Source organism: Mobula birostris, chromosome 11 (assembly GCF_030028105.1).
Source record: "Mobula birostris isolate sMobBir1 chromosome 11, sMobBir1.hap1, whole genome shotgun sequence".
Lineage (NCBI taxonomy): Eukaryota > Metazoa > Chordata > Chondrichthyes > Myliobatiformes > Myliobatidae > Mobula > Mobula birostris.
In genome coordinates, this window is record NC_092380.1 from 68,705,451 (window position 1) to 68,729,082 (window position 23,632).

Genomic DNA, 23,632 nt, shown 5'->3' on the forward strand with positions numbered 1-23,632 from the left:
ATGTTTTGTATCTTCAAGACATTAAACTAATTCAAAGGAAGACACATGAGTCTGAAACTTGAGTCTAACTTTGTACTTACTTTAAGTGAGCTGTGTACGTATCATGTGGTAGAGTGATAACATATGCAATTCACATATTTATACATATAACCTGTAATGAATTATGGAAAAGAACAAGAATGCTTAATCAAACAATATATTTACAAGATTACTGAAATATCACTGAAATATCAAACATACAACATTTAACATCAATGCTGAATTATGAGAATAACGTACAACAGAAAGAATGCACCAATCAAGTCCAATTCTAGATTCCATCATCAGCAATATATATATTCCCACTGGATTTTTCCATACCCACCTGAGAATGCTGAAACAAGATAATGCTTAGGATTACCTAATTCAATACCAGTCAGAAAATGAATCCACAGACCTCTTGATGCATATATTTTTATTTGCTTTCTATTACATTTATCTTTGTTAGCCATTTCCTTTAGAATATTTTCCTCTAGTCAAATAAATAAATCCGGACAATTGTTTTTCATTGACATCCTGTGTCACTTAGAATAGAGACATGAAATATTCTCATTGAAGTTGTGCATCCAAACAAGGTTTCATCTTCCTTTTACGTTATGTAGTCAATAATGGAGTTTTTTTCTGAAGTAATCTCCTTTCAATATAAAATTTACAGATTGAGTACCTTTCTGATGGTTCCAACATTATCATTTATCATATTACAATATGATTCTTTTTTTTAGTTAGTTTGAGTAACCATAGCAGCCATCAAAGGGTACAACTTTTGTATTTAACTCGTTTACATTTTGATGGGAGAGTTTTGGCTCAGCCACTTAGTATGAAGTAATCAAGGGTTTGTATCAGGTAATAGTCCTAGTTGTGATCAATATTAAAAAAAGCTGAGGTATTGTTTGCAACGCTGTGTCAAGCCTGTACTTTAAAATGCTGTGCAATGTAGAAGGAAAGTAAATCAGGGGTGAAAAACAATATTATGAATCTTGAGTTTGGAATAAGTCCAAATCTTCAGAAGAGGATCATCTAGAGAATGGTTTACCCACCACTGAGAAAAATATTGCCCATCATAGCATTGATAAACTAAGAAAAGATGAGGAAGTTTTCAACAAGGTGTGTAGGAGCTGAAGAAAAATTTGTCTATCAGATGAGGTATTTAAATTTATTTTATTTTGCATTGCAAGTAGATTAGGTTACTTTTAAATGTGATTCAATTATAATTACTACTGAGAAAGTTGGGATTTTAAAATATAATCATAATTTAAGTGACAATTAGACTTTTTAAAAAACATAATTATTTCCCTCTATATCCGAAAACAAGGTACTTGGGTGAATGCAGTCTTTATTATGTTTACCCTTGAAGACATCGTGGTTATGGCTGGAAAATAGTTTGCCAGTTTGCCTAGCCCATTAGGAGGGGGAAATCTCTGGTTGAGAAAAAGGCAAGAAAATCCTGAACAGAAATAGATCAGGACCAGCGTGATTTCCAAAGCTCATTAACTAATACCATTTCCTGCTCCCATTCACATACTATCAACAGTGAAAGCAATTAAAACTTTAACAACAAATTGGCAAACTTGCACCATAGCAAAAAATATTTAAGTACTTTCCAACATAATAAATTTAAAAGGATATCTTCACAGATAACATCTAGTGAGGTAAATGAATATTATTCATATGGGATGAGAATAGAGCAGAGTTAGCCTCGTTCTCCTGAAGTTCTCTGGAAGTGATCCTGCATTTACTTCAGGATTCTGTTCTGCTTCCCTCCAGCATTGATCTCCACACACTTTTTAGGATGAGAAGCAAGATACCTAATTTGTAAGGGTGTTTCCATGACAACAGTTTGTCATCTGTAGCATGACCATTTTGTCCGGCAGGCCCAGAAACTACTATTAGGCTTTGGAATATCACAAATATTTAATTCAATACTCTAATCCTGTGGTTCTAATCACCACAGCCTCTGAATCCAGGCTAGCATCAATCACACCCATTTTCAAAATTCTAAATATCCAAAAATTTATAAAAGGTACTCTCCTTCATGAGATTTGCTGGTCTCCCCACAGATTTATGACCGCCTGAACTTAAGGACTTTATCTGCTAGTTAGATAATATTTTGAAAGTTGCAGAAAGCTTTGTATATCTTGTTTATGTGGCTATTCAATAGATTTGGTCTGAGCTACCAACTCCCAGGAAATATTCATGCTAGAAGCTCTTCAAAACTAGGTATGATTCTATTAATAACATTGACTCTTTCAAATTTAGTCCACGACCAATGAATGATAAGCAAAAGCAGATTCTGGTCAATTCTTCCTCACAATTGCAGCCAAGAGCAAAATCCACCATCTCACCACAAACCAAGGGCTAGATTCATTTCTCTAAACTTATTGATCTTCTGTTATTGGCAAAGAAATCACTTCAGTTATTAACATATCTACGATTATAAAGATAAAGGTCCATTAAAATAGTAATGGAGTTCAGGAGGTTAGAATCATCAGCCTTGAATTATGGTATAGCTGCAACTTATTCAGAATGACTCATTATGTTACATTTATTCTTATTGTGATATAATTTTCCTGAAGAGTGGGAATCCCAAAATGCCAGTGTTTCTAATCTGTCCTGTTCTCCTTTCTGTACCAGGCTTAGCTTTACAATTAGAAACAGAATCACAAAACTAAGCCATTCTTTAATAAATATATTCGATTTTGTATATCTATTTCGCTTGAGAAACAAAATATAGAAAAAAAAACTCCTCCAGTTTGGATCAGCTTCTAGAATACAGAAGTTTGTAACAGAGTGTTACAGATTATGGGTGAATAGTTCTATCTGAAGCAGGTAATATTTCAGTGTACTTCTTTATGAACTGTACTTTGGCTTCAATAGCTTTTGCCTCTTTGACGAGGATTCTTTTTAAGCCCTTTGAGTTCTTTATTGACTTGCTCTTTGGATTGGAGAGAGTGCCATTGTGCAATTGGTCGTCTGGGATTGGCCAGCATGTCGGACCAGTGGCGTAACTGATTTCCAGTGCCATCACTGCCAAGAAGGAGTCTTCCAATGGCATCGTTCTTTGACATCTTGTCATAATCCCACACAGAGATCACCAACCACACTTTCTGTGTTATGAAAGAGGAGAAAAATTCAAAGGTAATATGAACATAACATATATTATTAGGCCATTCAGCCCATCAAGTCTGCTCTGACATTCAATCATAGCTTTGTTTTTAACTCTACTCTCCTGTTTTCTCCCTATAACTTATCTACCTTCTCATATATTTTGAATCCCATATCTGGATTAATATATACTATATCGGAGACTTGTAACGAACTCTTATCAGTGCCTTTTTACCCTTATGGTTCAAGAACTCAACTTACATCTTATAATCCTTCATCAGTCCTTGTTATCTGTTTAATTTCACTTTTTCCCCAAAAGGGCTATCGCTTCTGATAGAGGCATTTAGAATACTATTTTATATCCATTTTGTTATATTCATTTATTGATTTCAAGTAATGCAAAAGCATTTCAGATATAGCAAAGTATACAATTTCAAAACAAATCTTGGCTTCACTGATGAGACAGGATAATGCTCAGCTCATTGTTTGGACCATGATTGCTGCAAATAAAAACTCTTCATTTCCCTTATTCCATCCCAGTCATTCCTGAATGAAATTGTCAACACAATAAAAATTTTGAATGTATAAATAGCCCCTTTAATATTGTAAAACATCCAAAGACAGTTTACTGGAGTGTTTACAAATAACATTTGACATCAAATCATACATAATAAAAATATTATCAATAAAAAGCAGAGCAAATGGGGTAAATTTACAATGAGATCTAGAGTAGAGAGGCCAAGGAAAATAAATTGAGACAAACCCTTGACAATTTAGCAGCAAGATAAGTGCTTAAACTGGTGTTTTACAAGAGGCTAGAATTGAGGAGTTGATCAGGTACTACGGAAGGCTTTAGAATGAGGAATTATAGACTTTGGAAATGAGAGAGGACATGGAAAATTTGCAAACTAGAACAAGGCTATTAAAATTGACATTGTTCAACCAGGAGATAATATAGGACTGATGAAATGGCTGAACAAGAGTGGTGTAAGCTCTACATTATTTGAAGTAATATAAGCTTAAGAAAAGTGGAAGCTTGGAGAAAGGTGTGCTGGAAAAGTCAAATCTAATCGTACCAAAGTCATGGAGGGTTTCAGCAGCAAAGCTAAGGACAGAGGAACAATCAGATAATGTAATTGAAAATAGATGTAAATCCGATTCATTTATGAGATTGAATTATCTTATTGGGGCAAGTGCATCACAAGTAGAATCTAGTTACCCAAGCTGAGCCACAAATGTATTGGGTTCATGTCATGCATATCCTCATATTTGTGTTGGATCAACAAGTTGGTTTGGGTTATTCTATATATTTAATATCTCATTTCTGGTGGGATGTGTTCGATAGTATTTGCAAGATTTCCCACAAGTACATAGAGTTCATGAAGTGTTTTCTATTTTATTTTATTTAGAGATACAGCACAAATAACAGTTCCTTCCAGCCCAACAAGCTCATGCTGTCCAACTACACTCATTCATATGACCAAATAACCTTCAAAATAGATGGATACTGTATTGATCCCAACAGAAATTACAGTGTCACAGTAGCATTACAAGTGCACAGATATACAAATATTAGAAAAGAAGTAAGCTAGAATAAAAAATAAGTTACCTCATACAGTCTTCCCCAGCTATAGGTTGACTCATTCTAGAGGCTAATGACCAAGGGTGAAAAAGACCTCACACAGTGCTCTTTGGAGAAGCACAGTTGTCTTAGTCTATTACTAAAACTGCTCCTCTGTTCAGTCAAGGTGGCATGCAGAGGGTGAAAAACATTGTCCAGAATTGCCAGGATTTTCCGTAGGGTCTTTTGCTCTACCACAGCATCCAGTGTGTCCAGTTTGACTCCTATAACAGAGCCAGCCTTTGTAATAAGTTTATTGAGCCTGATGGCATCACCCATATTGATGCCATTGCCCCAGCACACCACCGCATAGAAGATTGTACTGGCAAGAACAGACTGGTAGAACAGGTGAAGGAGAGGCCTGGATATTGCAAAGGATCTCAGTCTCCACAGAAAGTAGTGGCAAATCTGGTCCTTCTTGTACACAACCTCTGTGTTGGTTCTCCACTAAAGTCTGTCATCCAGGTGCCCTGCCAGGTCCTCACCGCATCCACACCCTCACCATCAATAGTAACAGGGAGCAATGCAGGCTTAGTCTTCCTAAAGTCCATCACCATCTCCTTTGTCTTACTGATGTTGAGCTGCAGATGATTTAGCTGGCACCATTTGACAAACCCCTCCACCAGGGACCTGGTGGGAGAGGTCACAGAGGAAGGGCAGATGGGAATACGTTGACTAGTTGTATCAAAGCCTAGTATGGACACACCAATACTTTAGAATGGAAAAGCCTACAAAAAGTAGTGGATACAGTCCAGTCCATCATTGGTAAATGCCTCCCCACCATTGAGCACATCTATATGGAGTGCTGTTGCAGGAAAGCAGCATCCATCATCAAGGACCCCCACCACCCAGGCCATTCGCTTTTCACGCTGCTACCATTAGGAATGAGGTACAAGAGCCTCAGGACCCACACCACCAGGTTCAGGAATAGTTATCACCCCCAACCATCAACCTCTTGAATCAGATTGGGTAGCTTCACTCGCCTCTTTACTGGACTGTTTCCATAGCCTATGAACTCATTTTCAAGGTTTCTTCATCTTATATTCTCATTATTTATTGCTTATTTATTATTAGTATATTGTGCTTTTGCATTAACTTTGAATGCCTGCAAGAAAATGAATTTCAGTGTTGTATATGGTGAGATAGATGTACTTTGATAATAAATTTACTTTGAACTTTGAGTCCAGAAAAGAGATTGAGGGCCAACTGGCATGATGCTATGGTGAAAATCTTTCCCTCAATACCAGGAAAACGAAAGAGCTGATCATTGACTTCAAGAAGAGGGGTAATGTACATGCTTTTGCTTGCATCAACAGTGCTGAGATCGAGAATGTTGAGAGCTTCTAGTTTCCAGAAGTGAACAGCATCACCAGCCGATCGTGGCCCAACCATCTGGATACCGTTGTTGGTGTTCTGTCACCATTATTTCCAACGGTGGGTAAAGAAATCTGGTACCCCCTTGATCCTCAACAGCTTATACAAACGTAGATGCACCATAGAAAGCATCATATCTGAATGTATCACAGCTTGGGATGTCAACTACTCTGCCCAAGATCACAAGAAACATCAAAGATCTGTGCATTTTGTCTGTATTTCTCACTGCTTTGGTAAAGCAGCCTACATAACTAAAGATCTCATCTAGCCCACAATCTCTCTTATATATGGAGAAGAAGATACAAAGGCCTGAAAGTACATAGCACCAGGCTGACATTCAGCATCTATCCATTTGTTTTGAGCTATTCAATAGTCCCCTTGAACAATAAGATGGGCTCTTGAACTCACAGTCTACCTTATTATAGCCTTGCATGTGACAATAATAAATCAATTCACCATTTTCTTGTGGAATCTGACATCATTCGTTAGAAGATAACAGGCAGAATGTAGTTGAGAAATAGGAGGATATCAAGCGTGGATCGTTTGGGGGTCATCTTCAAGAACGTTACATGAAGAGGAATCTTAACATATTGCTAGTGATCCTCTAATGTGTGAGTAAATTATACAATATAACCTTTTCTAATTTCTATTCATGTTCGTTGTTCCTTTTCATGCCATGTGGCACATCGGGCGGCATTTTTTGGTGTTTCCTTAGCACTTTGTCTGTTTTTACAAGGCCAAGTTGCTAGCTCGAAGCACAACACAGTACGGATGGAAAGCATGCAAGGAGCATGCAAACCCAGGACCATTCACCTTGCAATCCGGTGCTGGTGCCACTACACCACTGGCATCATTATTCAAAGTCATTTTGCATTGCAATTTATTAGCAATCAACTAAAGTCTTTAATGGGAAGTGCCCGGTGTGCGCCCCTTCGTACGAATACAAACTTACAGTTCTGTAGCTTTTTGGGCACGCAGGTCGGGATCCGTCCACGCTGAGAAGTCGGTACGGGGGCCAGCTTGCCGAGCCTTTCACGTGGTCTGTTTAGGACTGCTGCGGGTTCTTCCTCTTGCCCCCTTGAGGCTGGTATGAACTCTCCTGGGACGACCAGGGGTGTGCCGTACACCAGCTCGGCCGACGAGGTGTGCAGATCCTCTTTGCGTGCTCTGCAGATTCCAAGCAAGACCCAGGGAAGCCCTTTCAGGCGGGCCATGAGAGCTGACTTTAAGTGACGGTGGAAGCGTTCCACTAGTCCGTTCGACTGTGGGTGGTAGGCAGTTGTGTGGTGTAATTGTGTTCCCAACAGGCTGGCCACAGCCGACCACAGACTGGGGGTGAACTGGGCGCCTCTGTCGGAGGTAATGTGGGCCGAGATCCCGAAGCGTGCTACCCAGGTTGCAATCAGCACTCGGGCGCAGGAATCGGCGGTGGTGTCGTTGAACAGGACCGCCTCAGGTCATCTCATGAACCAGTCTACCATAGTTAGGAGGTACCGCGCTCCTCGCGACACTGGCAGGGGCCCCACGATATCCACATGAATGTGGTCGAACCTCCGGCGGCTGGGTTCGAACTGCTGTGGCGGGGCTTTGGTGTGCCGCTGCACCTTGGCTGCTTGGCACTGCGTGCACGTTTTGGCCCATTCACTGACCTGTTTGCGAAGTCCGTGCCACACGATCTTGCTGGAGACCATCCAGACGGTTGTCCTGATAGGTGGGTGCGCCAAGCCGTGTATGGAGTCGATGGGGCGAGGTTGGCTAGTAGACACGTCACACAGGAGGATCCTCTCACCTGGGCCTACGAGGAAGTCTTGCAGCTGCAAACCCGAGACTGCGGTCCTGTCGCTGGGCATCTCATCGTCTACCTGCTGCACCTCCACCAGCGCTGCATAGTCCATCCCTGGGACAGGGCCTGGATAGCTGGTCTGGAGAGTGCGTCCACAATAACGTTGTCCTTTCCTGAGACATGCTGGATGTCCGTAGTGTACTTGGAGATGTAGGACAGATGTCGCTGCTGGCGGGCCGACCAGGGATCGGACACTTTCGTGAACGTGAAGGTCAATGGTTTGTGGTCCATGAATGCGGTGAACGGCCTGCCTTCTAAGAAGTACCTGAAATGCCGGATTGCCAGATATAGTGCCAATAGCTCCCGGGCGAAGGCACTGTACTTGAGTTCGGGTGGCCGTAGGTGCCTGCTGAAGAACTCCAGGAGTTGCCAGCGCCCCTCGATGAGTTGCTCCAGCACCCCACCGACTGCTGTGTTGGATGCGTCCACTGTGAGGGCAGGTGGAACGTCCGTGCTGGGATGCACCAGCATCGCGGGGTCTGCTAAGGCTTCCTTGGCTTTAACGAAAGTGGCCGCGGCCTCTTCATCCCAAGTAATGTTCTTGCCTTTACCCGACATCAGGTTGAACAAAGGGCGCATGATACGGGCTGCTAAGGGGAGGAAGCAGTGGTAGAAGTTCACCATACCAATAAACTCCTGCAGGCCTTTGACTTTGTTGGGCCAGGCAAAGTGGCGGATCGTGTCTACCTTGGCAGGCAGAGGTGTTGCCCCGTCTTTGATAATCCTGTGGCCCAGGAAGTTGATGGTGTCAAGTCCGAACTGATATTTGGCCGGGTTGATCGTGAGGCCGAAATCACTCAGGCGGGAGTAGAGCTGGTGGAGGTGGGACAGATGTTCCTGACGACTAATGCTGGCTATGAGGATGTTGTCCAAATAGATGAACGCAAAGTCCAGGTCATGTCCCACCGCATCCATTAGTCGCTGGAACGTCTGTGCGGCATTCTTCAGGCTGAACGGCATTCGGAGGAATTCGAACAGGCCAAATGGGGTGATGAGTGCTGTTTTGGGGATGTCTTCAGGGTGTACCAGGATTTGATGGTACCCCCGGACGAGGTCTACTTTGGAAAAGATGCTTGTCCCATGCAGGTTTGCTGCAAAGTCCTGTATGTGCGGCACGGGGTACCGGTCTGGAGTTGTAGCTTCGTTCAGTCTGCATAGTCGCCACATGGTCTCCAGCCCCTGGCTGCTTTGGGCACCATGTGCAATGGGGAGGCCCATGGGCTGTCAAACCACCGTATGATCCCCAATTCCTCCATCCTCTTGAACTCCTCCTTCACCAGGCGGAGCTTGTCTGGGGGGAGCCTTCGTACACGGGCATGGAGGGGTGGTCCCTGGGTCGGGATGTGGTGCTGTACTCCGTGTCTGGGCATGGCTGCCGTGAACTGCGGTGCCAGAACTGATGGAAAGTCCACCAGGATTCTGGTGAATTCGTTGTCAGACAGCGTGATGGAGTCCAGGTGTGGGGCCAGCAACTTGGCTTCACCCAGGAAGAACGTCTGGAAAGTCTTGGTATGGACCAGTCTTTACCCTTGCAAGCTGACCAGCAGGCTGTGCGCTCACAAAAAGTCCGCCCCCAGGAGTGGTTGGGCTATGGCGGCCAGTGTGAAGTCCCACGTGAACCGGCTGGCGCCGAACTGTAGCTGCACTGTGTGGGTGCCGTAGGTCCAAATTGAGCTGCTGTTTGCAGCCCTCAGGGTGGGTCCCGTCTCTCTGTTGCAGGTGTCATACCCCGTCGGGGGTAAGTCGCTGATCTCCGCTCTGGTATCGACCAAGAAGCAGTATGACTGTTTGCCCCAGACATACAGGAGGCTGGACTGGTGGCCAGCCGCCGTAGCCATTAGCGGCGGCTGGCCCTGGCATTTCCCGGGAACTTGCAGGGCGGGCGACAACGGCGGGCTGCTGTGTCCCACCGCTGGTGGTAGAAACACCACTGTTCATTGGCCTCCTCACTCCTGCCTCTGGGTTGTGTGCGCTCCGTTGCCAGGCCTGGTCTGGCCTGCTGTTGGGTGCGTGGCTTGGTAATCTGTCCGACGGACACCCCGCTCTCCCTCTTGGCTTTCCACAGCACATCTGCCTGGGCCGCCATGTTCCGGGGGTCAATGTAATCTGCGTCGGCCAGCAGCAGACGTATGTCCTTGGGCAGTTGTTCTAGGAACGCCTGCTCAAACATGAGGCAGGGCTTGTGTCCTCCAGCCAGGGCCAGCATCTCATTCATTAATGCTGACGGCAGCCTGTCTCCCAAACCATCCAGGTGCAGCAAGCGGGCACCTCGCTCATGCCCTGAGAGGCCAAATGTCTCTATGAGCAGTGCCATGAATGCTGCATATTTCCCTTCTTCGGGGGGTGACTGTATGAAATCCCCAACCCATGTGGCTGTCTCCTGGTCAAGGGAGCTCACCACGTAATAGTAACGTGTGGAATCTGAAGATATCTGCCAAATCTGGAACTGGGCTTCTGCTTGGTCAAACCACACGCGTGGTCGCAGCGTCCAGAAAGTTGGCAGTTTTAGCGAAACTGTGTGAACAGATGAAGAGTCGATCATCTTTGGTCCAAATCCCGTTTGGACCGTCAGGGTCACCAATGTAGCGATGTGCCACACACAGAGCTAGAAATAACGACACACAGTCTGTAAGTCACACTTGAGACTCGTTTATTCAATCTTCACGGCACTAGCTTTTAAGCAGTTCCCCTCCAGCCCTCTCCGGGTGGAAATGACGTCAGAGGTGCATTACAAAAGTCTCTCCCCGCACGCGGGCTATTTTGTGAGCCGGTTCGCTTGTGTAGAAAGTGGGTCGCCACAGTTTATAATTTAAGTATTGCTATAAACTTACAGTACTTTCAAGATTAGTAAAATAGGGCTGGCAGCTTATCCCAAAGGGCTGCAATATACGAGGTCAAATTTGCACAGCCTGTGAAGCAGAATCCCACCTCTCCCGGAATTTCCGGGAGTCTCCCGAATTTGAATAGTGGCTCCCTGATGCCCACAAATTATATAAAATATCACGGAATCAATTTTTTTGAGAGCGAGCGAGAGAGAGAGCGCGAGAGCAAGCAAGAGAGAGTGCGAGAGCAAGCAAACGAGAGCGTGAGAGAAAGCAAGCGAGAGCGTGAGAGAGAAAGCAATCGAGAGCGCGAGAGAGAAAGCAAGCCAGAGCGCGGGAGCGAGAGAGAGAGCGTGAGAGAAAAAGCAAGCGAGAGCGCGAGAGATCGAGCAAGAGACCACGAGGGAGAGAGAGAGAGCGCGAGCGCGCACCATGGCAGAGTGTTCCAAAAAAAAGAAAATATAAAATGCATGTCACCTCAGACTATACTAAAGTGTACCCCTGCTTAATAGGGGTGAAAAATAATGACAGTGACGCTCGCTGCACTGTTTGCAATAGTGACTTTTCTATTGCCCATGGTGGGTTAAGACTGTAAAAGACACGTTGAGGTGAGTTTAACAGGTGTCATTCATTCATCAGCATGGCTAATGTTATTTAAACTAGCTGGCTGGCTGCTAAGGAGCTACTCCATTGCAGGCATCCCACCTCTCCCGGAAGTCTCCTGCAAATTGATGGTGCTACCTCCCTGAAATCAGTTTTTGCAGGGTGTGTGAAGAAAGTAGATAAAGGTTACATTGTTTATAACAAGAGGGCAAAAAAAGAAATCAGTGTGCTACTTGGTTGACATCCTCCAGTTAGCTAAGCATGATATTGAGGTCAGAAAGCAATTGATGCCTCCACTTCCTCCTCATCTCTGCTTGAGTCAGAATATCAATTTGGTAATAAGCTGCTTTATTATTGGATGAGTGAATTTCACAGTCAACAGCAAAATTCTAATCCAGCACACCATGACTTTTCTTTAAACTTTTTCACATTTACTACTCACCTGTATTTCTTCTAAAGTTACATCAAACGTAAAAGACTCATTGAAATATGGATTTAAGGTTTTCTTTTTAACTGATGTCTTCCTCTTCTTAATTTTTTTATTATTGAGTATCAAACGAATCTTCACATATGGATCTATAAGAAATACAAATTATGCTTCTAGTTATTGACAAAAACAAAACCTGTCAGTCCATAGAACCATAGAACATTACAGCACAGAAACAGGACCTTTGGCCCTTCTTGGTTGTGCTGAAACAATTTTTCTGCCTAGTCCCATTGACCTGCACCTGGACCATATCCCTCCATACACCTCTCATCCATGTACCTGTCCAAGTTTTTCTTAAATGTTAAAAGTGAGCCTGCATTTACCACTTTTTCTGGCAGCTCATTCCACACTCCCACCACTCTCTGTGTGAAGAAGCCCCCCCTGATGTTCCCTTTAAACTTTTCCCCCTTCACCCTTAACCCATGTCTTCTGGGTTTTTTCTCCCCCAGCCTCAGTGGAAACAGCCTACTTGCATTCACTCTATCTATACCCATCATAATTTTATACACCTCTATCAAATTTCCCCTCATTCTTCTATGCTCCAGGGAATAAAGTCCTAATCTATTCAACCTTTCTCTGTAACTCATTTTCTCAAGTCCCGGCAACATCCTTGTAAACCTTTTCTGCACTCTTTCAACCTTATTAATATCCTTCCTGTAATTTGGTGACCAAAACTGTACACAATACTCCAAATCTGGCCTCACCAATGCCTTATACAACCTCACCATAACATTCCAACTCTTATACTCAATACTTTGATTTATAAAGGCCAATGTACCAAAGGCTCTCCTTACAACCCTATCTACCTGTGACGTCACTTTTAGGGAATTTTGTATCTGTATTCCCAGATCCCCCGGTTCTACTGCACTCCTCAGTGCCCTACCATTTACCTTATATGTTCTACCTTGGTTTGTCCTTCCAAAGTGCAATACCTCACACTTGTCTGTAATAAATTCCATCTGCCATTTTTCATCCCATTTTTCCAGCTGGTCCAAATCCCTCTGCAAGCTTTGAAAACCTTCCTCACTCTCCAATCTTTGTATCATCAGCAAATTTGCTGATTCAATTTACCACATTATCAATCAGATCATTGATATAAATGACAAATAACAATGGACCCAGCACTGATCCCTGAGCACACCACTAGTCACAGGCCTCCACTCAGAGAAGCAATCCTCCACTACCACTCTCTGGCTTCTTCCATTGAACCAATGTCTAATCCAATTTACTACCTCTCCATGTATACCTAGCGACTGAATCTTCCTAACTAACCTCCCATGCAGGACCTTATCAAAGGCCTTACTGAAGTCAATGTAGACAACATCCACTGCCTTCCCTTCATCCACTTTCCTGGTAACCTCCTCGAAAAACTAATAGATTCATTAAATATGACCTACCAAGCACAAAGCCATGTTGACTCTCCCTAATAAGTCCTTGTCTATCCAAATACTTGTAGATCCTATCTCTCAGTACTCCTTCCAATAATTTACCTACTGCTGATGTCAAATTTACTAGCCTATAACTTCCCGGATTACTTTTAGAGCCTTTTTTAAATAACAGATCAACATGAGATATCCTCCAATCCTCCGGCATCTCACCCGTGGATACCGACATTGTAAATATATCTGCCAGGGCCCCTGCAATTTCAACACTAGTCTCCTTCAAGGTCTGAGGAAATACCCTGTCAGGTCCTGGGTACCTACTTCTGATTTGCCTCAAGATAGCAAGCATCTCCTCCTCCTCAATCTGTATAGGTTCCATGACCTCACTACTTGATTGGCTGATTTCCATTGACTCCATGCCAGTTTCATTAGTAAATACAGATGTAGAAAACCCATTTAAGATCTCCCCCATTTCTTTTGGTTCCATACATAGCCGACCACTCTGATCTTCAAGAGGACCAATTTTATCTCTTACTATCCTTTTGCTCTTAATATACCTGTAGAAGCTCTTTGGATTATCGTTCACCTTGACTGCCAAAGCAACCTCATGTCTTCTTTTAGCCCTCCTGATTTATTTCTTTAGTATCTTTTTGCACTTTTTATACTCCTCAAGCACCTTATTTGCTCCCTGTTTCCTATACATATCATATCTCTCTTTCCTTCTTTATCAGAGTTCTAATATCCCTTGAGAACCAAGGTTCCTTATTCTTATTCACTTTGCCTTTAACCCTGACAGGAACATACAAACTCTGCACTCTCAAAATTTCTCCTTTGAAGGCCTCCCACTTACCAATCACATCCTTGCCAGAGAACAACCTGTCCCAATCCACACTTTTTAGATCCTTTCTCATTTCTTCAAATTTGGCCTTTTTCCAGTTTGGAACCTCAACCCGAGGACCAGATCTATCTTTATCCATGATCAAGTTGAAACTAATGGTGTTACGATCACTGGAACCAAATTGTTCCCCTACACACACTTCCGTCACCTATCCTAACTCGTTTCCTAATAGGAGATCTAATATTGCATCCCCTCTAGTTGGTACCTCTATATATTGATTTAGAAAACTTTCCTGAACACATTTTACAAACTCTAACCCATCTAGACCTTTAACAGTATGGGAATCCCAATCAATATGTATAAAATTAAAATCCCCTACTATCACAACTTTATGCTTCCTGCAGTTGTCTGCTATCTCTCTGCAGATTTGCTCCTCTAATTCTCGCTGACTATTAAGTGGTCTATAATACAACCCCATTAATGTGGTCATACCTTTCCTGTTTCTCAGCTCCACCTATATGGCCTCGGTAGACAAGCCCTCTAATCTGTCCTGCCTGAGCACTGCTGTAACATTCTCCCTGACTAGCAATGCCAACCCCCACCCCACCCTTCATTCCTCTGCCTCTATCATGTCTGAAATATCGGAACCCTGAAACACTAAGCTGCCAGTCCTGCCCCTCCTGCAGCCAAGTTTCACTAATGGCTATAATGTCGTAGTTCCATGTGTCAATCCTTGCCCTCAGCTTGTCAGCTTTCCCCACAATACTCCTTGCATTGAAATAGACACACCTCAGAAGATTATTACCACCACACACAACCCTTCTATTTGTGACTTTGCATGAACTTTTAACATCATTTTTTCTCTCCCCCGCTCCACTATCTACTCTGGCACTCTGGTTCCCATCCCCCTGCAAATCTAGATTAAACCCTCCACAAAAGCACTAACAAACCTCCCTGCAAGGATATTGGTCCCCTTGTAGTTCAGGTGTAACCCATCTCTCTTGTACAGGTCCTAGAAGAGGTCCCAATGATCCTGAAATCTGACACCCTGCTCCCTACAGCAGTTCCCCAGCCACTTGTTCATCCGCCAGAGCATCCTATTCTTACCCTCACTGGCACGTGGTACAGGTAGCAATCCTGAGATTACCACCCTCGAGGTCCTGTTTCTTAACTTCCTACCAAACTCCCTATACTCACTCTTCAGGACCTCCTCACTCTTTTTTCCTACGTCATTGGTACCAATGTGTACCATGACATCTGGCTGATCACCCTCCCACTTCAGAATGCTGTGCACGCAATCAGAGGCATCCCTGACCCTCACACCCGGGAGGCAACAAACCTTCTGGGAGTCTCTGTCACGACCACAGAACCTCCTTTCTGTACCTCTAACTATCAAGTCCCCCTATCACTACCTCTCTCCTCTTCTTCCACCCTCCCTTCTGCACTACAGAACCAGACTCATTGCCAGAGATCCGGCTACTGCAGCTAGTCCCAGGTAAGTCATCCCCCCCAACAGTATCCAATGCGGTATACTTGTTGTTGAGGGGAATGGCCACAGGGAAACCCTGCTCTGCCTGCCCTTTCCCCTTCCCTCGCCTGACGGTAACCCAATTACCTGTGCGCTGTTCCTTTGGTGTAACTACCTCCCTGAAGCTACTATCTACAAACACCTCATTCTCCCGAATGATCCGCAGGTCATCCAGCTCCTGCTCCAGTTCCCTAACATGGTTTGTTAGGAGCTGCAGCTGGATGCACTTCTTGCAGGTGTCGTTGTGAAGGACACCGGAGGTCTCCCTGACTTCCCACATCCTGCCTGGCATTCTCTCTAATCTAAACAAACAAAACTTACCGGAACCTACCCTCGCCTCTGCCTGTTCATGCCTGCCTGTTTGGGTTTGTACTCTATTTTGCTTTGTAACAGTATATGGTAAATATTTGTTTTAAACTATACAGAAATTACTTAATAAAATAACCACAATCTTCCATATAGATGAGGCTTCCTCAGACAATTGCATGTTAATGGATGTTTTATACTCAGATTTAGAAAAAGGCATCTGCTAGAAGTAATATGAACTTGGTTCCATTTTTAAATTGATTGTGTTAACTTCAATTTTGAACAATTATGTAAAAATGTGATATCACCTCAGCCATCTATAAAATAATCCTTAACTATCAATGGAAAATTAAAAGTGAGAAAAACATCAAGTGTAAGCAATTCATTAGCTCACATATATCTATACTAAGATGTGACTGCTTATTGCATTTAATAAGTACATGACTCTTGTATCTGCATCTTGTGAGGATAGATGTTAGAATTGTCTATGTCATTAATTCCCATATTACTGCATTGATTAAATTATACCCATTGAAATCAAACAAATCTAATTGACATGAGGGATCCCGTTCTTAAATGGGTGAATGAGCATTGAACCCAACCACTATTTAAATATTGAAATACCAGAGACACAAGAAGCTGCAGATGCTGGAGCCTGGAGCCAAAAAAAAAACCTGCTGTGGAGACTCAGTGGTTCATGCAGCATCTGCGGAAGGTAATTAACAGTCGATGTTTCAGGTCCAGGCTCTTCCTCTGGACTGATCAGTGAACAGGAACAGGATGTAAACAGATCCCAATGCTCTTGGTGCAAACTTGATACCTTGTTAAAGTCAGGAGTCACAAGGATACATTGTGCACCTGGGGGCCAGGGAGCAACTCCCCAGGCTGAGATGAAGTGGCCTTAGGAGGGGGCCAGAGAGAAATATCAGGTGAAGCCTTGTGGATATTGTACCAATGCTGAAAGTTACATCATGGTCTCATTCATTTGGAGATCAACAGAGACAAACATAAATTTCAACACAAGAAGCATCGTATTTACACATCTGCTGTTGGTTTAACACTTAAATGTATCTCATGCCTCACAGAGTATCCATTTGGCTAAGAAATTGGATCATATTCTATTGATTTGAGAAGAATAAAGGGTAATTCTATTGAAACACATAAGATTCTGAGAGGACACAACTGAGATGTTTTGAGATGTTTCTACTACTGAGGGAATTTCAAATGGACAGACAATTTACTTGAATTTTCAGAAGGCCTTTGATAAGGTGACACTAATGAGTCCGTTAAACAAGATAAGAGCCCATGACAATACAGGAAAGATATTAGCATGGATAGAGGAGGCAAAGAGTTGGAATAAATGGGATATTTCCTAGTTGACTGTCAGTGACTAGTGGTGTTCTGCAGGAGTGGGCGTTGGGACCACTACTTTTCACATTATATGTCAATGATTTGGATGATGGAATTGATGGCTTTGTGCCAAGTATGCGGACGATACTAAGATAGGTAAGACAAACAACCCACAATGTGTGATCAAGATCGGAAATACAAATATCAAACAAGTCAACCATTTCAGATTTCTTGGCAGCCTAATAACAAGTGATGGCAGGTGCGACGCAGATATCAAATACAGAATAGCAATGGTGAAAGAAGCTTTCCAAAAAATGAAGACCATATTAACAGACAGAAAGATGAGCATGTACACTAAAAACAGAATACTGCAGTGCTACATTTATTCTATCCTGACTTATGGAAGTGAATGCTGGACCATTTCCCCAGCAATGGAAAAGAGACTAGAAGCAGCTGAATAGTGGTTCTACAGGAGAATGTTAAAAATATCATGGACCACACACACATCAAATGAAGAAGTTCTCAGGAGAGCCCAAGCGGTTCGATCACTCATGCCAACAATAGGAGAAAGACAACTCAGATTCCTAGAACACATCACGTGGAAAGATGAGCTAGAAAAACTTATACTCTCTGGAAAGATTGAGGGGAGCAAACCTAGAGGAAGACCTCGGCTTATGTACATCAAAAGAAAAGCCAGGTGGCTACACATCAAGGAAATGGAAGCCATCAAAAGAACGAAGGATAGATCTATATGGAAAACCATGGTCACCAACATCCGCATCGGATATGGGTACCTAGACAGACAAACAGACTAAGATAGGTGGAAGGGCAGGTAGTGTAGAGGGAACAGGAAGTCTGCAGAAGAAATTGGACAAATGAGGAGAATGGACACAGAAGTGGCAAATGGAATGTAGTGCAGGGAAGTGTACAGGAATACACTTTGGCAGAAGGAATAAAGACATAGACTATTTTCTAAATGGGGAGAAAATTCATAAACTGGAGGCACAAAAGGACTTGCAAGTCCTTTTGCAGGATTCCCTCTAGATTAACTTTCAGGTTGAGTCATTGTTAAGGAAGTCAAGTACATTGTTCACAATCATTTTGAGAAGACTAGAATATGAAAGTAAGGATGTAATGCTGCGGCTTTATAAGGCATTGGTTAGACTTCACTTGGAACATTGTGAGCAGTACTGGGACTCTTACCTAAGAAAAGATGTGCTGACATTGTACAGGGTTCAGAGGAGATTCAAAAGAATAATTCAGGAATGAAAGGGTTAATGTATGAGAAGCATTTGATGGCTCTTGGCCTGAGCTGGAGTTTACAAGAATGAGGGGTAACATCATTGAAACCTATTGAATATTGAAAGGCCTAGATAGAATGGATATGGAGAGGATGTTTCCCATAATTGAGGAGTCTTGGACTAGAGAGCACAGCCTCAGAATAGAGGGACATCATCCCTTTAGATCATAGGGTGAAGGAGCAGAATTAAGCCATTCAGCCGATCATTTCTTCATGGCTGATTCCAGATCCCACTCCACCCATATACCTGCCTTTGCGCCATATCTTTTGATCCCGTGACTGATCAGGAAACTATCAATTCCCGCCTTAAGTATATCCATAGGCTTGGCTTCCACTGCAGTCTGTGGCAGAACACTCCACAGATTCACCACTCTCTGGCCAAAATCATTCCTCCTTACTTCTGTTCTAAAAGATCGCCCTTCAATTTTGAGGCTGTGCCCTCTTGTTCTGGATACCTCCACCACAGGAAACATCCTTCCACATCCACCCTACCTAGTCCTTTCAACATTCTGTAGGCTTCAATGAGATCCTCCTGCATTCTTCTAAATTCCAGTGAGTACAGACCCAAAGCTGCCAAATGCCTCTCATATGTTAACCCCATCATTCCTGGAATCATCCTTGTGAACCTCCTTTGGATCTTCTTCAATGACAACACATCCTTTCTGGGATATGGGGACCAAAACTGTTGAATTACTCTAAGTGTGGCCTGACTAGTGTCTTATAAAGCCTCAGCATTGTCTCCTTGCATTTCTATTCCATTCTCATCCCATAGAAATACATGCCAACATTGCATTTGCCTTCTTTACCAGAGACTCAACCTGTAAATTAACCTTCTGGGAGTCTTGCATGAGGACTCCTAAGTCCCTCTGCACCTCTGAAATATGAAATTTCTCCCCATTTAGATAATAGTTTGCACTATTGTTCTTTTTACCAAAAAATGCATTATTGTACATTTCCCCACACTGTATTCCATCTGCCACTTTTTTGCCCATTCTTCCAATTTGTCTAAGTTCTGCTGCACTTGTATTGTTTCCTCAGCACTACCAACTCCTCCACCTATCTTCATATCATTCACAAACTTTGCCACAAAGCTATCAATTCCATTATCCAAATCATTGACAAACAATGTGAAAGGTAGTGGTCCCAATTTAGAACAGAGATGAAGAGTAATTTCTTTAGCTAGAAGGTTGTGAATCTGTGGGATTCATAGCTACTGACAGCTGTGGAGGTCAAGCCATTAGGTATATTTATAACAGAGGTTGATAGGTTCTTGATTAGTAAAGGCGTCAAAGATTATTGGGAGAAGGCAGGAGAACAGGGTTGAGAGAGATAATAAATCAGCCATAATACAATGGAGCACACTCAATGCACCAAATGGCCTAATTCTGCTCCTATGCTTTTTGGTCTGATAATATTACAAGATGTAAAGGGACAGTCATTTAAAAAAAATGTGGTGTGTTGGAATTTCTTCCTGTACAGGAGATACTGGTGGTTTTGAGGTACATGTAGATGGATACATTCTGAGGGCCCAACTAGAGAAACCCTAGACTCACAAACAAGGGAAAATCTGCAGACGCTGGAAATCCAAGTAACACATATAAAATGCTGGAGGAACTCAGCAAGGCAGGCAGTATTGACAGAGAAGAGTACAGTCCCTGACTCGGCCTGAAATGTCGACTGTATTCTTTTCCATAAACCCTAGACTCAGCCATCTCTATCATGGACACAACTCTCCCCACCATCAAGGACATCTTTAAGAGGCAATGCCTAAAGAAGTTGCCATCCACCCTCATAACTGGAACAGTGAAGAAGGTTGCAACAGTATCTAGATCAACTGGGAAAGTTTGCAAAGGAATGACTGATGAAATTTAATTCAGACAACTGTAAGGTGAAGCATTTTGGGAAGTTAAACCAGAACAGGGCATACCCAGTGAAGTTAGACCCTGGGAAGTGTGGTAAAACAGAGAGAGCTAGCGGTGCAGATCCATATTTCCATGAAAGTGGGAAGACCATTTGACAGATGGTGAAGAAGGATTCAAGGCATGCGTGCCTTCATCAGTCAGACATTGAGTTCAAAAACACAAAATACTCTGCAGATGCTGGAGTCAAAGCAACACTCACAAAACGCCGGAGGAACTCAGCAGGTCGGGCAGCATCCGTGGAAATGATCAGTCGACGTTTTGGGCTGGAACCCTTCGTCAGGACTGTAGAGGGAAGGGGCAGAGGCCCTATGCCTCTGCCCCTTCCCTCTACAGTCCTGACGAAGGGTTCCGGCCCAAAACGTCGACTGATCATTTCCACGGATGCTGCCCGACCTGCTGAGTTCCTCCAGCATGTTGTGAGACATTGAGTTCAAAAGTTGAGACATCATGTTACAGCTGTACAAGACAAGACCAATGGTGAAATTAGAGGAAAGAGAAAGGGGTACATTGGTGAGACTGTACTTGGAGTACTGTGTGCATTTCCAATCACAAAAGGATGGGAAGGATGTCATTAAGTCAGAGAGGGTGCAGAAAGATTCAGAAGGATGTTGCTGGGACTGGAGGGCTTGAGTTATAAGGAGGAAAGGAGCAGGCCAGGACTATTTCCCCTGGAGTGAAGGAAGCTGACCGATGACCTTAAGTATGCGAGGTATAGATAAAGTGAACATGCACAGTCTTTTTCCCAGGATAAGGAAGTCTGAAACCAGACAACACAAGTTTAAGATGAGAACAGAATGATTTAAAGGGGACCTGAAGGGTGACATTTTCCACACAGAGGGTCATGAGTATATGGAATGAACCACCGGAGAAAGTGATAGAGATATGTACTATTACAATGTTTAAAAGATATTAAGAATAGTATTGTAGATGGAAAATATTTAGAAGGATATGAACTAAATACGGGCAAATTAGACACTTTGGTTGGCTTATTTCCATGCTGTATAACTCTAAGTGAGGTAAATCTCTGAAATTCTTGAAGTTGTAGGGGGTTGTAAAATCATAGAGTCTATTTAAAAAGGAAGTAAATATATTTTTTTAAAAAAAGGAAAATGACGACCTTGGTTAACGGGCACAGAAGGAGAGATGAAATCTAGAACAGATCAGGCATGATCATGCTGTGTGGCTCATTCACGTTCCTATTTTCTGTGCTCAGAGGTGAGAAATGTTGGCAATTATTTCAAATGATTGGCAGGTTCAGCATGATATGTATCACCCGAGACATTCTCTGTTCTCCTCACTCCCATTGGGCAGAAGATACAAAAGCCTGAAAGCACATACCAACAGGCCTGAGGGCAGATTTGATTCTGCTGTTATAAGACTACTGAATGGTCCCCAGTATCATGAGATGGACTCTTGACCTCACAGTTTACATTATTATGGCCTTACAACTTATTGTTTGCTTACAATGCAAATTTCTTTTTAACTGTAACATGCTTTTTGCCATTCTGTTATTGTTTCCCTTGTACTCCGTCAATTCACTGTTGTGATAAAATGATTTTTTTGGATGGCATGCAAAGCAAACATTTTTTCACTGTACCCCAGTATATGATTTAATTTTACATTTGATAGCTCATAGATGATGAGAAATTTGTTTTGTATATTTCTGTATATTACCAAAATTTCTATAAATTACATAGTAAACCAATTTACCAATCTATATTTACATAGCTGACAGAAGAAAGAGCATGTTGTACAGCTTTGAGATTTCTGTAAATATATTTTAGAAAGAATAGTAGGTAACTAGGAATTGGTTGCAAAAATAGGATCGGAAATTTAATCTCCTTCAGCCTTCTCCCCTCCATTTTTTAATCTTCTAGCCCTCTTCTTTTTCAGTCTCCATTCTTTCTTCCACCTTTCTTCTTTTTCTATTTCCTTATCTCACTCTCTTTTTCTCACCTAGCACGCTTCACACTTATTCTCTAACTTCCTATATTCTATCTCTTTTGCCTACCTCCTTGTTCTCCTTCCTACATCTCCCTCATTTCTCCTCCTCTGTCTCTTACACTCCCTATTTACTTCTTACCATCAGTGGTTCCAATGGGCCAGATGTCAATGGGTTGTGAGTTCATTATCATCCATTTTGCAATCTCATTCAACATTTTCACAAGCAGGGAAAGTAGTCAGAGAATGGACTTGGTGAATCATCATTTTAGTTTTAAATACATTTACTTGGGAATCTGTACTTATCTCCAAAGCCATTTCTTAAGAAATCATGGATAACATACACTTTGGCAGATTGTTCCCATCTTTGAGTAAGTTTCAGTTGAACGTTTCTGTTTTAAAATTCTTACCAGATAAACCATCTTTATCCATTATCTGCAGGTTCTTGGCTTCTAAAATGACAACAGTCAGCTTGCTTGAAGCAGGGACATAACGGAGGGATATGCAGATATCACCATGTTCCACATCCTAATAAAGAAACCAAGCAAGATATCATCATCATCTTCATCATGTGCCATGTCGTGGTCAGGCTATGATTGTTCTGGGTATTTTTTTAGACAAGTGGTTTGCCATAGCCTTCTTCTGGTCAATATCTTTACAGGGCAGGTGACCACAGTAATTATCAATACGCTTCAGAGATTGCCTGTCTGGTCTTACACATTGTCTTACACATTTTATTGTGTGAATTTTTGCAAGGTTTGGGCTGTGTAACTCCTCCTTAAAACTGGCGGCATCTTTTGCATTCAAAAGAAAATAAATCCAAATCTGTGAAGAGTTTCAACCTGTAAGATGAATCTGTCATTCCTCTTTGACTGAATGCAGACTGTATCTGCTGCAGTACTTATCTGCATCTGTTCTTAATACTGACTGTCATCATTCTACATTCATCTGCTGTTATCCCCACATTAATGGCACTAATGTGGCAAGGTAATGTCACGGTGCAGACATTAATCCTCAGTAGTGTACCTGGCAAGGTATTGAAAACTCGTGCCAAGCAACTGGATTGAGTGTTGAAGGGTGTCTGCAGGTTGAAGTTCTCACCTGCTTCAAAAGAGCACGCTCCTCGCTGACAATAAACACAGACACACCTCAAGGATGCGTACTTAGCACTGGT

At 42.6% G+C, this 23,632-nt stretch overlaps 1 protein-coding gene across 1 annotated transcript in view; it reads right to left on the reverse strand.

The window, feature by feature from the left end:
* Positions 1-323: 323 nt before the first annotated feature.
* syt8 (synaptotagmin VIII) overlaps positions 324-23,632 on the reverse strand; it is a 91,441-nt gene continuing 68,132 nt past the window's right edge. Inside the window, exons 7-9 of the mRNA XM_072273147.1 lie at positions 22,869-22,986; positions 11,847-11,980; positions 324-3,143 (exon numbers count right to left, since the gene is read on the reverse strand). Coding sequence (XP_072129248.1) covers positions 2,907-3,143; positions 11,847-11,980; positions 22,869-22,986 — 489 coding nt within the window. The 3' untranslated portion in view covers positions 324-2,906. The remainder of the gene's footprint in view (positions 3,144-11,846; positions 11,981-22,868; positions 22,987-23,632) is intronic.